We start from the raw sequence: 15507 nt of genomic DNA on the forward strand, positions 1-15507 counted from the left end.
GTAGATGTAAGTCAGAATTTCTTACCCTGTAGTTTTAACCTTTTGGGTAGAGGACATATATAGATATTAAACTGATGAGAACAGATACTACACTTGATCGTAGCCAAAAGGCTGAGAAGCGATTAATTTTAATCTTTTGGAATAAAAGCTGTATACTGTAGGTTATTTTGTTAGATTTCTTTGGCTTCCTGTTTTCAGAGGAACTAAAAAGAGAGGAACAGCCTATTTCTGGCTTTACTGAAGCCCTTTAACAATCCTTGGTGGTTTTAAAAATCCCCAAATACAAAGAAATAAAGAGGTTCAGTTTGAGTTTATAGTAAAAGCTGAGGAGAAGGATAAAGATCCTATAATAGGTGTCTCTACAGCAGATGAGACTTCCTGGGAGAAGACTTTCCTGGCATCGAATCTGGGTTTGGGATTAATGGGGTTGATTGTGGAGGGCAGGGAGGTTGGTATAGATATTAGAGGAATTGGGGAGAGTGGATGCCTTTACCCAATTCTTTCTAATTAGTTGCTACCATTTTACTTGGAGGAATGAAACTGAAGACAGAGATTTCAGTGAGATACAGAGCAGACATTTTGATGAACAGGCAAAGTAAGTGTGTGTGTGTGTGTGTGTGTGTGTGTGTGTGTGAGAGAGAGAGAGAGAGAGAGACAGAGAGAGAGAGATAGAGAGAGGAAGAGAGAGAATGGGCCTCATGGTGGGCTTGTGTGTTCAAATTGGAGAGCAGAAATAAATTGCTCACAAAATCAAATTACAGAATCAAAACATGATGGATAACAATAGCTTTCATTTATTAAGTGATTACCATATGCCAGACACTGCTAAGCACTTTGCGTGTATTATCTCATTTTAACCTTACAAAAACCTTGTGAGGTAGGTTCCAATATTACCAGCATTTTATAATTGAGGGAACTGTCACAAACATACCAGGTAACTTGTTCAAGATTGCAGATGACAGAAGTGGATTGGAACTAAAGGAGTTTTGCTTCAGAGCCTGTGGCCACCGCAATATAGTGAGAGAGACAGATAAGTACCCAGGTACGGGGTAGTTAACAAAAATTTTAATGGAACTTTTCAAACACACCCTGGAGTAAAGAGAATAGTGTAATAATTCCCATCACCCAGCTTTGATGATTTTCCATATTTTTCCAGATTTGTTTGTCTAGTTTTCCCACTTGATCCATAAGTATTTAGAGCAAATTCCAAAATTTTAACCTTCTTTAATCTTTTAACCTGTCATTTCATAGCAAGTAAAAATTTTAATGTAATTGAAAATATTAACGTGAACACAAAAATGCAGCTGTCTGCGGGAGATTATGAGTTGCCATGGTAGCATGCAAACGCCCATATGGCCACTATTAGTATGCGCACCTACTACGGCCATAAGAGACATGCCCCAGCCACACGCTACAAACGTTTGGTTTGCTTGGCATGTACGTCCCTCTTTTTAGAAGGATGCATCAGACTCTCAGAGGTGAATTCATTAAACCATCTCCCTTTCCTCTGAATGCATGTCAAAAAGAAATCTAAAATTTTGATTTGCTGGGCAGCTTTGCCTGAAGGAAAATACTGGGCTGGCCTGGCCTATAGACATTTTCAGCTAGTCTGGGAGCTTTGTGTATTGCAGTTTCTGGGGGACTTGTGAGCATGACTTAGCATCCTTGAATTTTGAGAACTGTAGAGAGAGGGATAGCAAGTTTGAGTTTCCAGTCTACAAGCCCACAGGCCAGCCTGGAGGCAGTGGGAGTTTGTTGCATCTCCCGCCTGGTCTTTATCAATTTCCCTTTGCTGCCCTAACTCAGTAGCCTCAGTGCTTCTTTGCATCCTCTTCCATCAAGCTGCTTTCATCTTTTTATTTTAAAGAGAAATGATTTATTAGGAATGTATTAATAACATGTCCTTTTGATTGTACTAGTATTTATATTGAAATTGCTATTTGTAAGTGCTCTGATCACAAATTTGCATAGGTTGATTGGTCTGCACTTAGTTCTGTATTCCAATGGGGGAAAAGTATCAGAACTGTGTGTCTCGCTCTTTTTCTCTCTCTGATAGATAGAAAGATAGATCCATATTTTTTCATTGTTTAAATTGTGGTATAATTAATATAACCTAAGATTTGCCATTTTAACCATTTTTAAGTGTATGATCCTTATTGTAATTATAGAAAACCCTAAGGTAGAATTCCAGTTTCTCAAATAGTAGGATAAATTCAAATATGCATTACCTTAATGTTATACAAATTCCAATTGTCAAAATCCAAGTATGTTTGAGAAAATACCTAGAGTATATTAAGATAAAATAGAATTAGATACACAGTTACTGGAAAAATGTCAGATATGTCTAGAAAGATCAAATGGAAACTCTGCTGGGTATTAAGGGTGGAATGGTGTTGGCAGATCATTATTTGTTTAAATATAGTTTAATTTGCATAATTTTTAGCTTCTAACAAATATGTTCACACTATTATTTTGTCTTTCTGTCATCAAACATCAAACATATTAAAGCAAAATATTCATATGCAATTCTTCAAATTTTACCAATAGGAGATGAATAATTTTCATGAAGTATTTTTTAATTGATTGGATTGTGCTTTTTTTGTTTTAGACAGGGTCTTGTTTTGTCACCTGGGCTAGAGTGTAGTGGCATCATCATGGCTCACTGCAACCTCAAATTCCTGGGCTTGAGCAATCCTCCTGCCTCAGCCTCTCAAGTAGCTGGGACTATAGGCGCACCACCAAGCCCAGCTAATTTTTTTATTTTTTTAGAAATGGGGTCTCGCTCTTGCTCAGGTTGGTCTCGAACTCCTGGCCTCAAGCAGTCATCCTGCCTGGGCCTCCCAAAGTGCTGGGATTACAGGGGAGAGCCACCACGCCTGGCCTGGAGTGTGTTCTTTCAAACAGGTAATTCTTTAGGAGTCCATGAGTCCACATCATTTTTATTTCAACAAACTTTTAAGGGTGTATGAATCACAACACTTCAAACTCCTTTTGGGGGAAAATATTCTTGTGGACAGAAATTATCTCCCACATTTAAATTACAGTTTTGCATGATTTTCTATGTATTTGGTATCTACTACTTGAATAGGAAGCCTGATTTTTTTTTTTTTTAGACAGGGTCTCGCTCTGTCGCCCAGGCTGGAGTGCAGTGGCATGATCATAGCTCAGTGCAGCCTCAAACTCCTAGGCTTAAGCGACCCTCCCAGCTCAGCCTTTTGAGTAGCTGGGACTACAGGCATGAACCACCACATTCAGGTGATTTTTAAAAATTTTTTGTAGAGACAGGATCTCACTATGTTACTGAGGCTAGTCTCAAACTCCTGGCTTCAAGTAACATTCCTGCCTCAGTCTCCCAAAATTCTGGGATTACATGAATGAGTCAGCACACCTGGCTGGAAGCTTGATTTTAAATACGAATAGTTCTACCTGACTTGCCTTGTGCAATCTAAGTTTACTCTGAGGACAGAGTAACAACATTTTAATAATTTCTCTTTACTCAAAAATTAAGGCACCTACAGTAGAAGGTTAACTGTCCCAAGGAAGAGTTTTTTTTGTGTTTGTTTTTTCTGTGTGTTTTTTAAACCCATTTTATTTAATTGAGGTGAAATTGACATAACGTAAATTAACCATTTTTAAATGAATGATCCAGTGGCGTTTAGTACATTCACAGTGCCATGCAATCATCATCTCTGTCTAGTTCCAACATATTTCCAGCACCCCAGAAGGAAACCTCATATACATTGAGCAGTTGCTCCTCCATTTCCCAGTCCCCACAGCCCTAGCAACCACCAGTTGGCATGATGTCTCTGTCTATGGATATCTTTACGTAAATTGAACCATATAATACGTGACCTTTTGTGTCTGGCTTTTTTCACTTACCATGATGTTTTTGAAGTTCATCTATGCTATCAGTATTCCCAGGGAGGAGTTTTTAATCATTTTAATGTGGATGAGACTGCCTCTATTTGTGGACAGAGTTTCCTGAAACTTATTTCTAGAATGTTCCTTCTGAAGAGCAGAAGGCTTAAATGATAATGCCTGGAGGACTTCATCTTATGTTGAAGAAATCTGAGAAAAGAATTGCTGGCATTTCCAGAGGGTGGAAATCCTGTGCTTGTGTCGCTCCCCACTGGGATGGAGTTAGGAGCAGGGGTTGCCAGGCAGTGGCTGCCATGATGCACCAGGCAGACCCTCCCTCAGGAAGGAAGGGGTTATTAGGCAAGCTGCGGGGAGTGCTGCCAGCAGACAGCCCCCTTCCGGGACAACCTCAGCTGAAGAGAGCTGCCTCAGCCAAGGCCATGTTCCCTTCTCAGGTGGCCCTCACGCAGAGACTGATTATCGTGGCGAGGATATTAAGGGCCAGTTCTCCTGCACCAACTTAGAACAGCTCTGAATTTTCATTGTCATTGACTGAGGCCCAATCCTGCTTCCTTTTCTTCCCTTCTTTTCCACAGGTGTTGATTCCATGAGCACTGCCTAATAAATCTCCTGTACCTCCATCTCAGAGTCGCCTTCCCTGAGAACCCAATCTACGATACCAGATTTTTTACATGGTTACATGAGGTGCTCCAGAGAAGGAACAAAGGTCTGCACCTCTTCTAAGTTGAGACGCTTTGCTCTTTTGCTACTGGAGGCTGTCTGTGGGTGCTAGAGGTCTTCTCTCCTGGTTTTACAATTTTTTAAGGTCTTTAAATCAACCTCTTCTGGGTATTGGTGGGGTGGCAATTAAGGATTTTGCCTTTATTTGTAAGCTTTACGATCCTACAAAAACCATTCTCCTATCTGGCCAAGATGTGCATTTTCACACATTCTCTTATATTTTCAAGGACATCATGGTGCCAGGAACCAGGAAAGGCATATACTCAAATTTTGGGTCAAATTGGTATACCAGTTCATCTTCATAATCCATTTTCTATAAGCAAGAAACCATATTTGTTTAACATCAACTGTGCAGGGACAGCTCTCTCCTGGACTAAGGAACACTCATGATTAGTCAAAGGACCCTAGGGACAAAAAATAGGGCGCCTAGTCTTCTTATGGGGAATATAGGAAAGATGTAAGAGATGAGGAGGGGTGGCTCAGTTTACCATCCCTACCCGAAGCGACAAGGCCTTTCTAAACTGAAAACAACTCAGAACCAGAGCTCATAGAGAGAAGACTCTGGGAGGCTCAGCCTGGGGAGGGAGAGTGGAGCTTCCAGATGCATCTTAAAACCTCACAAAGCTGTTGAAAGGGGCATTCGTGGCATATACTTCAAAGAGGCCTCCACTTTGGTTTAGCAAAACATTTAAGCATTTATCAGTTTGAGAGTTCGACCTGTCCCCTGGTCTTGGTACTGGCATGTAGTGCTGTGCTGTCATGGGGGCCGACTGCCATCTTCCTCTAGCAAAGGCTCACTGGCAACGCTTTTTGGGGACCAGCCTCTCTCCCTCCCACTTCACCGTCTCTGTTCCATCTTCTCCCCATTCCCTGCTCCTCACATTGAGTATGAGCACTCCTCACACTTCTCTTCCATTACCACCCAGAACGATAAAGTTCTCTTTCTCTCCCTCCTAGCCCATTTATCCGAGGGAATTTTCACATAGCCAAAATGGTCCACCAATGCATTTCACCAAATAAAAGACCATTCTTTCTTCAGGAAGTATTTGTACCTCCACCTTTTATTCTGTGTTGTCAAGCTGTTTCCAAGATAGATTTATTGAAATAGATAAAAGGCAAAATAAATAAATAATAAAATTTTAAAACAAAACCAAAACAATTCTAATCATTTGTTTAAATTACTTCCTTTATATTATTTAAGAAATATGTGTGATGGCTATATGTCTTTCCATGGTTTTCAGGCTACTAAATCAAATACCAGTGCTTAGTATGATTAAATGAAATAGTAATACAATAATCAATGATATTTAGCACAGGTAGCCAAGAGGAGAGAGGACTTATTGCTCAGTTTAGCAGTGCCCTGAAGGGGCCTACAGCTAGTTTAAATTTCCCATTTAAATATTACTATGGCCCTTTAAGCTCTAAGCCCACATAGGTATTATAGCTGTAGCAACTTTCTATTTGTTGAGTGAGAGAAATCTCTCTTTTTTAAAATTTAAAGATGGGGGTCTCGCTATGTTGCCCAGGCTGGCCTTGAATTCCTGAGCTCAGGTGATGCTCCCACCCCTACTTTTGGGGTAGCTGGGATTACAGACACGCTTTCTAATCATTTCAGATCCTTAGCTCTGTGTCTCAAGAAATTGCAGTCATTTACAATTGAAGGCCAGGAGGTGGCAGCACAGAGAATTATAGGAAAGTTTGTATTATTTAATATAACTTTTGAGGGGAAGTTTACTTGGTATTTTCACTTGTGTAGAACTTGCCTGGAAGAGTTGCAGAGTTCTGGCCTGTTTATGTATCTCTACGAGTATTATGGAGAAAGAAGAAATATAAAGGAATGGCAAACTAGAAACCCACAGGTGTAAATTTGGTTATCTATTAACACTCGGATTGGTAGGATCTGGACTTAAAGTTGAGCAAGGCTTCCGGGGACTTTCACAGCAAATACGAATGATGCTGTGTTTCACCTATTATAGTTCTTGATGCATGTTTTCTCCTATTTTGTAACTTTGTGTCACTTACATATAGCAGGTGCTTCAGGTGCTTAATGAATGCTTGCTAGAGTTTAACTGAACTAGGAGGAGGTATGGCATGACAGGTGGGTCCAGGCTTATGTTTAATTTTGGTTAGGTATACTATGGAGAGACTTTGGAGAACATAAAATACTCGGGATTGTAGGGAGGCTGGTCTTCCAGAGGTGAAAAGCAGTCAGATTCCATATCTCATCTCTAGAGCTGGAATTGAGACTGTTTTGGGTATCTGAGAAGTGTCTGTCATGGCAGGATAGTTGGCTGTGACAGTAGGGGTTAGATATAGGAGTATAGTTAGATATGGGGACATAATTAGAATGGGAATATTGTTAGATGTAGCACTATAGTTAGCTATGGGAATGGTTAGATACAGCAGTTAGCTGTGGGCATAAAGCTAGATAGGACAGTATAGTGGGCTATGGCAGTGTAGTTAGTTATGGGAATATAGTTAGCTATGGGAGTATAGTCAGCTATGGTGGTATAATTAGTTAATCACAGGGAGGATGAGGGTGAGTTAAAGAAGAACATACTGTAAGAACCAAAAGGGATGGGTTCCTTAAGGCACAGATGAACCCAGAACATTTGAGTTTCACAATTTTCTGGTTTATGCTCTGGGTAGATTTGCTCTGGGTAGCACTCTGAGGATGAGTACTGTTTATTCTTCATCTTTGTATTCCACAAGGGGCTGAGCACAGTGCCATGCTTATCGACACTCAATTAGTATTTGTGCAGTTGACTAGTTCCAGGTAGTCACAGTCGGCTAGGGAAGGCGATGGGGTGGATCTGACTCGGATACATACACTTTACTAGCAACTGCAGCTAACATGTGTGCAGTGCTTCCCATTCCCCATCAAACCGTGCTCCGTGCTTTACGTCGATTGTTTCACCTGATCCTGACTGCAGCCACATGGAGGCACTGTGATGCCAAGGCCCAGAACTGCCCTGCCAGCGTTCTCAAACTTGGCAGGCCTGGGAGTTTCTGAGCCTGAGGAGCAGGTGAGCTGACCAGGGGGAGGAGAGGGAAGGGCGTGGGGTACGCCTTGTAAGGAGGCGCTCACTTTCGGGGCTGTGCAATCGCAGGGACGGCCCCAAGGGTAAGTGCCTCCTTGCATGGTACATCCTAGGCCCCTCATTTGTCTCACCCTCATCCCTGCCCTGCTTGGGAGCCTTTTAAAATCGCAGATGCTGGGGCCCCCACCCCAGAACTTACAATTCAGAAGATCTCAAGTAGGGTCTGGGAATCTGCAGCTTCAGGAAGCTTCCCCAGGGATTCTACTGCGGGTGTTATGGATCCTCACCCTTTAAGAAACTCCGCTCCCGCCCAAATTCTCATATGAGAATTTCTTTACTTTCAATGAAATAATTTCTCTCTTTATGCTTGGTTTGGGGAGTAGATGTTGCCGAACTCATCGATTCACTATCCGAATGTTTAGGGGATGCAGTGGGATTCTGAAGTTACTCTTGTAGAGAGCTCCTGTAGTGTGTGACGCTGGGCTTTTGGCCTGACAGAACTGTGGACTGGCTATTCCTTGTGGGCTCCTTTCTGTCCATTCCAGATGGCGGAGCTCCTTGGACACACACAGCATGTTTGAACCAGCGTGTCAGCAGCTACCATGTCCAAGTGTAGTGGATGTGTATTGTTTTAGCCTTGCCAGCGTCCATTCCCCTTTTTGTGCTTCTGGTTGATTTTCCTTAGGATACTAGTCCACTTCCATTCTTAGTCCAAGTGGCTTACCTTTCCTGTCTCCCCAATTCCTCTTCACTTGAGCTCTGCAAGTGTGTGCATGAGACTAGAAACTGCTAGGCAGATGTATTCCCTCCCTCCAAACAGAGCAACTGGTTCCATTTCAAGCCAATGAGAGTCAGGCCTGGGCCTGTTGATCACCTGACTTGGAAGAAGCTGTTCTCTTCGTGCTGGGACTACTAGCAGAAAACAGGGTGCATCCATGTGGCCTGAAAATGCCATAACTCAGGGCCCAGAGATGAAAAGAAACCAACCTTTATTTTATCTTTCGAGTGTCTGAATCAAGTTATGTCTAAATCTAGCATTACTTCTGAATCTTCCAATTACTTGAGACAATAAGTTTTCTCTTATACTTAAACTAGTTTGAGTGATGTTTTTGTCATTATTCATTAGGAGCTGATTAATATTCAGAGGATAACTGTCACAAATATCTAGACGAAAAGGTGTTAGATGGAGCTGACACGCAGCAGCTCTAGAGCCCCTTCGTGGAAAGGCTGAAAGAATCAAGCTTTCTTGAAGAAGAACATATTGGTATGTACGGTACCTCTTCTAGCCCACCTCGTGAGTTTTATTTTCTCCCAGGGAGAAAGTATTTTCTTCTTTTGAAAGAGCAGAACTATTCCTAAGTATGCAGTTGTCTAGAAAAGAATCTCTACTGAATTTTGAGGAGAGCTAAGATATTTGGCTTGAAACTGAAGAACAAGCAAAGACTACGATTACTAAGGTTTTCTCAGAGTATATATTCAGGGGGAGGGAGGGAAGTGAAATCAACCAGCAGACACCAAATAAAAACAGTTTCAAAATTTAGAAAGTAGTTTGCATTATGAAAAAAGAGTGGTAGTCCTACCACAGAGTGGTAGGACTGAAGGGTTCTCTGATAGCAGATATTGTCTATTTCTCTTCAGGGAGGAAAAGCCAGGCAAAGAAACAGAAATAAATACGTCACCGACTAAAGCAAACTTTGGTGTGTTGTACCCCGCCTAAAAGAGGCTGTGTTCTTTCATGTTCTTTCACGATTAGTTCTCTTGTGACAATTACCCTTGTCCTGCCTCTTAACCCACTTCGGGTGGACTGTATGGGGTTAGTTCTGAAAGCAATGGAATCTGACCCTGGTTAACTTAAACAAAAAAAGAAAAAAATAGTATTGATGGATGAGTTATGGAGTAACAGACTGATGGAAAACTAAACAGCTCGAACAACTAGACCTTGGGAAACGAGGAGCAGGAAAGCTCCAGACATTGCATCTAGACAGCAATTGCGGTTGGGCCTGCTCTTCAAGATCCTGTCCCTAAAGTAATTCGTATTTCAACTCCAGCCATTTCCCATCTTTGAGTCTTTGCTCTTAAGATGCAAATTGCATAAAGAGTGTTCAATTGGCCCATCTTGGTCATTACGCCTATCCCTTGTTGTAGGTTAGGGAGCAAGGGATGCGGGCGTAACTTCATTGTTATGGCCAACCCATGGAATTGATGGGGTGGGGGGGCTGTTCCTGAAAAGAAAACAAAGTACTGTTACCAAAAGACAGGGTGAGGGATACTGCAGAGGCAGAAATAAGAGACCCCATGGGGACCCTTGCCTGGCTTTTACTTTGGTGACACTGGTCATGCCACTCCCTGGTGCAAATTCTACGGTGATGTGAGGCATGTTGGCTTTCCATTTTGGGTTGCTTGGGGTGAATGATGGTGCTGAAGTTGGTGTGGTTTCAGAAGATCTCTGTTTTTCTCTAAGGAAGACAGCGGTCTTTAGCTTTTCTCTACTGGATTTGGGCAGTTCATAAATAGACCTTTCAGAAATTAAATATAACTTTCATGCAAACACTAAGTTGCTCTTTTTCTGTTTTCTTACATTCATTCAGCATGTTTATTAAGTGCCCACTATGTCCCTGCATTGTTCTAGGTGTCGTGGTACAGCATATCATTCTATTTATTGAGTCTCTACTATGGGTCTACACTGTTCTAGGTGTTGCAGATATTGCAAAGAACAAAACAAAGTCCCGGCCTTCGAGAATGGAACCTACATTCTAGTTCACCAATGTATCCCCAGTACTTGGGCTCAATAAATACTTGTGGAATTAATAGCTGAATGACCCCAGCTCATGCTATGTTGCTCCAAGCATAGCTTTTTCAGTGGAATGTGTTAATGATTTGGCATTAGAGCTTAAATTTTTTGATTTTCTAGTTTTTCCTCCCTGTATATGCTTTTCCTTCAACTCTCAGAAGTTGTCAATAAATTCTTAAAGAGAGGGGACTCCAAACTATGCTAGTTGTTTTCAAATCGGACTCTAGGGTTTTCCCTACCATGGGGAAATCTGAAAATAGAAGCCAGCAGTTCAGCCTTGAAAACAAGCAGCTGATGGCTTGTGAGTCACTGGTTGCCCCTGGGGATTGCCTACTCACCCAACATCAGGTGCCCAGGGGCTCTTGGGAAATGTCAGATGCTGCTGTGTGGTTGGCAGTGTTGGTGTCAACTCAGGCAGTAGAAACCATCTAGCACTACTCTAAAAAAAAAAGGGAAGCTTGCTGCTTTCCTGCAAATGATGTCAGAAATAGGAAATGGGATTGCCAAAACGTGGGCTCAGCTACCGCATTTGAATGTGAAACTGGAGGGTTTGGTCATGTTGTTATTCCTATCAAAGGTCCAACTTATCAACAGGGAAATACGAAGGTATTCAACTTCTGGGAAGATAAACACTATGAAAAACTCTGATATAATCCCTAGAACACGAATGAAAAGAATACTTGCATCAGTTAACAATGAAGTAGTACTATACATACTTACAAGGATCGATCTCCAAGACAATATGTGGAAAAAGCTTGCAGGTAGGTGCGTATATACCTTTAAGATGAAAATAAAACAAAACTTATTACTAATAATAACAACATACACAATAACACTACATCACAGGGACACATATGTGTATATGTGTCCAGAAAAAGGTTTGTACCATATTGATAAATAAAAGTTACCCTCGGGAAGGTAGAAAGGGCCTTAGGATTGTGGATAGTCATCAGGGGGAACTTTAATTGTAATGCTTCAATTTTTTAGGTGAACATTTTATTTAGAAGTTTTTAAAACTTAAAATTAATTAAAAAAGAAAAATATTAATAACTGTTAGTAACCCTAGACATGATGCTTAGTAAGGTAGGGCAAGTTTGTTAAATAGACATGATTCTATGGCTTTCTATAAATATTCTGTCTGAAACAGACCACATAAAAGATGCCCACACATTGCAGAGGTACAAATGTAAAAAGAAATATTATCATATGCAAACTGAGTAGTTTTGGAGCAGACAATTTTTCCAACAGGCCTATATTATTTAGATTTATTTATTTATTTTTTTTGAGACAGAGTCTCACTCTTTTGCCTGGGCTAGAGTGCCGTGGCATCAGCCTAGCTCACAGCAATCTCAAACTCCTGGGCTCAAGCAATCCTTCTGCCTCAGCCTCCCAAGTAGCCGGGACTACAGGCATGCGCCACCATGCCTGGCTAATTTTTCTACATATTTTTAGTTGTTCAGCTAATTTCCTTCTATTTTTAGTAGAGACGGGGTCTCGCTCTTGCTCAGGCTGGTCTTGAACTCCTGACCTTGAGCGATCCTCCCGCCTCGGCCTCCCAGAGTGCTAGGATTACAGGCGTGAGCCCCCATGCCCGGCCTATTTAGATTTTTGATCAATAGTTTTGAATTCTGATATTTCTACAGGGCTTTATGGTTTTTAAACTATCTCACTTGAGTCTCACAACTGTGCCTAATCGGGAGAGACTTGTCATCTCCATTTCACAGATTATAAAAATTGAGGTTCAGGAAAATTAAATGACTTGTCTGAAATCCAAGTTAATAATGAGGCAGAGCACCTATATTTTCCAGGAGCTGCATACTTTATCTAATTTCTCCATTCTCAACAAATCCAACTCCAATAGTTAATAGTAGCTGTCAGACCCTAGATTTCATCTTGTTGGAGTTGAGTTCACATGTTGGCAGTCCTCTTTATCCACTTTCTACTTGAAGCCAGGTGGATTGACTCAAAATCCAAAATCCAATTTCAGAACATAGTCATTTGTACCCAAGGAAATTTTACAGCCAGTAGGAAGTTTGCTTTCTACAGCAACACTCAGCCTCCATGCTGGCACCGGTTGCAAGTGATAAACGACATGGTGCTGTCTGGTGACAGCTGGTACTCTGTCACGTCCTGTTAATGTTTCACGATGGATCCATATCCTGTCTCCTCAGCTAAGTCAGAGGCCACAGGGACCTTCTGTTATTTTCTCTTACCCCTCAGTAGCCTCTCAGTGAACATGCACTTGATGAGTCCCTTCAGCCTCGTACTGTAGCCAGAGCAGGACGTATCTATGTGAAGTGACACACTTTTAAAAATAATACACCGCCCATGAGAATCAACACTTCTGAAAATAAACTCTCTCTCTTCCTCCTCACCCCTCCAAATCTGCTCCTCCCATACCCTTCCACCTCGGTCAGTGGCAATTCAAACTTCACAGCTTGTAAACCCAAAACCATCAAGTCAACCTTCTTTCTTTCACGTCCTCCTTACGATCCTTTGTCAAATCTTGTTGGCTCTACCTTCAATCAAATTCCATCCAGAGCCCAGCCATTTATTACCATCTTGACTGCCACCACCCTGGTCTAAACCACTGTCGCTTCTCACCTGGATCGTCAGAGTGGCCTCCATATGCATTGCCCTAAAACAGCCTTTGGCATCCAGTTTCTTGTCTAGACAGCAGCCAGTGGATCCTATTGCCATCTGGGTCAGACCATATCGCTCCCTCTACTCAAAAACCTCCAAAGGTTTGCTCAGCTCACGTGAACCACATCCAGAGTCCTTGCAATGTCCTATAAGGTCCTGTATTCCACCATCTCCTACAACTCTTTCCCAGGCCCCTTCTCTATAGAGCCCCTCCAGTCCATACTCTTTCTCAGGTACCCTATAGTTTATTCTCTCTCTTCTGGGATTTTCCACATAATCTTCACTCTACCCGAAATACCCTTCCCCCGGTATCCTTGCTAGCTTACTCATCTCTTATCTTTGCTTAAATGTCACAGTCTCAGGGAGGCCATCCTCTGACCATGCCATTTAAAAGTGCAGGCACCATTCTTCCCCTCCCCTCCCAACACACACACACACACACACACACACACACACACCTTCCTGACACTTATCTCTTCCCCTGCCTTATTTTTCTCCATAGTACATAGCATCTTCTCACACACTAAATAATGCACTCAGGTTTTTTTTTTTTTGTCTAACTCTTACACTAGAATGTTTGCTCCACGAGAATAAGGATTTGTGTTTGTTTTGTTTATTGCTGTATCCCAGCTCTCAGAACAGACCTGCTACAAAACAAATGCTCAATAAATATTTGTTGAATAAATCAGATTGGCAAAGACAAAAAATTAGATTGCACCTTATTTTGGTGAGGGTATAGGGAAATCGATACGTTCGTATCAATTGCAATCGTTGCAGGTCAGAGTCTAAATGGGGATTATCTCTTTGGAGAACAATTTGGCAAGATCCATCAAAATTGAATGCTATGATCCAGCATTCAACTGCCAAGCATTTATTCAATGTCTCTTGTAGATTGTCCAGATACATTGGTTCAAGGATGTTCATGGCAGCATTATCTTAATAACAAAAGGCTGGAGTCAGCCTAAATGTCCATCAGTAGGGATCTCATTAAATAACATGTGGGCATCCCCAACTGCATAGCATGCAACTGTTGAAAGGAGAGAGGAAGATACCCTGGTACTGATATGGTACAGCCTCCGTGATATACGGAGTCAAACATGCCAGATGCAGGATCTGTGGGATATGCCACTGTTTGAGTAAAAAAGGAGGAAGATATGTACATATATTTACAAGTTTGTATAAGCTCAAATAAATACATCTCTATATAAACAAACATATAAATAAACACATAAATAGCTCTGGAAATTCACAAGTGGTTACCGTTTTAGAGGGGGCTAGTCAAGGACTGGGAGGTTTGAAAACAATTTTTCAAATCATTGTGAATATATTACTTAAAAATAACCCACCTCCATAACGCCTTAATCCATACTCTTTTGCTTTTACTCCGTGTGAAGCTGACCTGTTAAAAATACGCCTTAAACCCTGCTTTGAAGGCGTGTGGAGGTTGGGGAGGACCTTTTATTTCCTTGCGTAGTGAATCCCATAAAAGGTATGAGTAGATTCAGCCCGACCTCGTGCTCTGCGGCCCGAGGGCTTTCCCGTCCCTGCCCGCCCCCAGCCCGGTTGCCAGCCGTGGGTGCCCTGGGATTTTGCGGTCTGGCTGGCGTCCCCGCCTCCCCCTTAGAGGGCAGCAGCGGGGCGCCTCGGGGACGCATGCGCCCCAATTTGCACTCGGGGAATTAAAAGAGGGGGGAAAAGCCCCGGAAAAACCCAAGCCCCAAACAAAACGCAAGCGAAGGGCTCGCGGCCTGCAGCCCTCGCCCGCGTCCCCGGCCACAGCGGGATGCGCACGGACCGGCCGGCGACGCCCGGGCCGTCACTGTCCCCGCACCTGGACGCCGGCCCGGTGGCCGCGCCCCAGCCGCGATCGCTCGCAGCGGCAGCTTGCTCCGAGGCTCCCGCCGCCGGTCGGGCCCTCGCTCTCCATGGGGCTGAGGGACTGGCTGAGGATCGTGTGCTGCTGCTGCCCGTGCAAGTGCCTGGAGGAGTCCGGCCTGCCCGAGAAGGAGCCCCTGGTCAGGTGGGTGCGCCGCCGGGCGAGAGCCGGGGCCACCTGGCCGCAGCCGGGCGTCGCGGAGTGCGGGCACCTGTGCCTGCCGGAGGTGGGGAGATGGGCCTGCTGTAAGGGCACACTGAGGCGCCGGCTCAGCCCCTGGGTCCCTTACGTACAGGATATCGTGGGTTTGTTCCCTGGGTAAGACTTTTGCCTCCAAGCACAAATCCTCAGAGGCACCTGAGACCCAGTTGGATGCCTGTGGACGGTGCCAAGAGTTCAGGTGCAGCGCCTGGGCGGGGAAGTAGGGAGAAGTTTCCGCAGGGGGCCGGTGTATTATTGTGGATTAGGCGACTGAGGATTTCTGTTTCACTCAGCAGGAAAGTTGGATACTTCTCATTCAATTTTGTGACCAAAAGAAGCCCGTTTCAGTGACTGAG

General features: G+C 43.0%; 2 protein-coding genes across 2 annotated transcripts in view; both read left to right on the forward strand.

Moving 5' to 3' along the window:
- PECR (peroxisomal trans-2-enoyl-CoA reductase) overlaps nucleotides 1–5611 on the forward strand; it is a 53625-nt gene extending 48014 nt beyond the window's left edge. The window contains exon 8 of the mRNA XM_012651471.1: nucleotides 4455–5611. Within this exon, the coding sequence (XP_012506925.1) occupies nucleotides 4455–4480 (26 nt within the window). The 3' untranslated portion in view covers nucleotides 4481–5611. The remainder of the gene's footprint in view (nucleotides 1–4454) is intronic.
- A 9205-nt stretch (nucleotides 5612–14816) lies between these two features.
- Nucleotides 14817–15507, forward strand: part of MREG (melanoregulin) — a 56363-nt gene continuing 55672 nt past the window's right edge. Inside the window, exon 1 of the mRNA XM_012651472.1 lies at nucleotides 14817–15094. Within this exon, the coding sequence (XP_012506926.1) occupies nucleotides 15000–15094 (95 nt within the window). The 5' untranslated portion in view covers nucleotides 14817–14999. The remainder of the gene's footprint in view (nucleotides 15095–15507) is intronic.

Source organism: Propithecus coquereli, unplaced genomic scaffold (genome assembly GCF_000956105.1).
Source record: "Propithecus coquereli isolate 6110/MARCELLA unplaced genomic scaffold, Pcoq_1.0 Scaffold357, whole genome shotgun sequence".
Classification (NCBI taxonomy): Eukaryota; Metazoa; Chordata; class Mammalia; order Primates; family Indriidae; genus Propithecus; species Propithecus coquereli.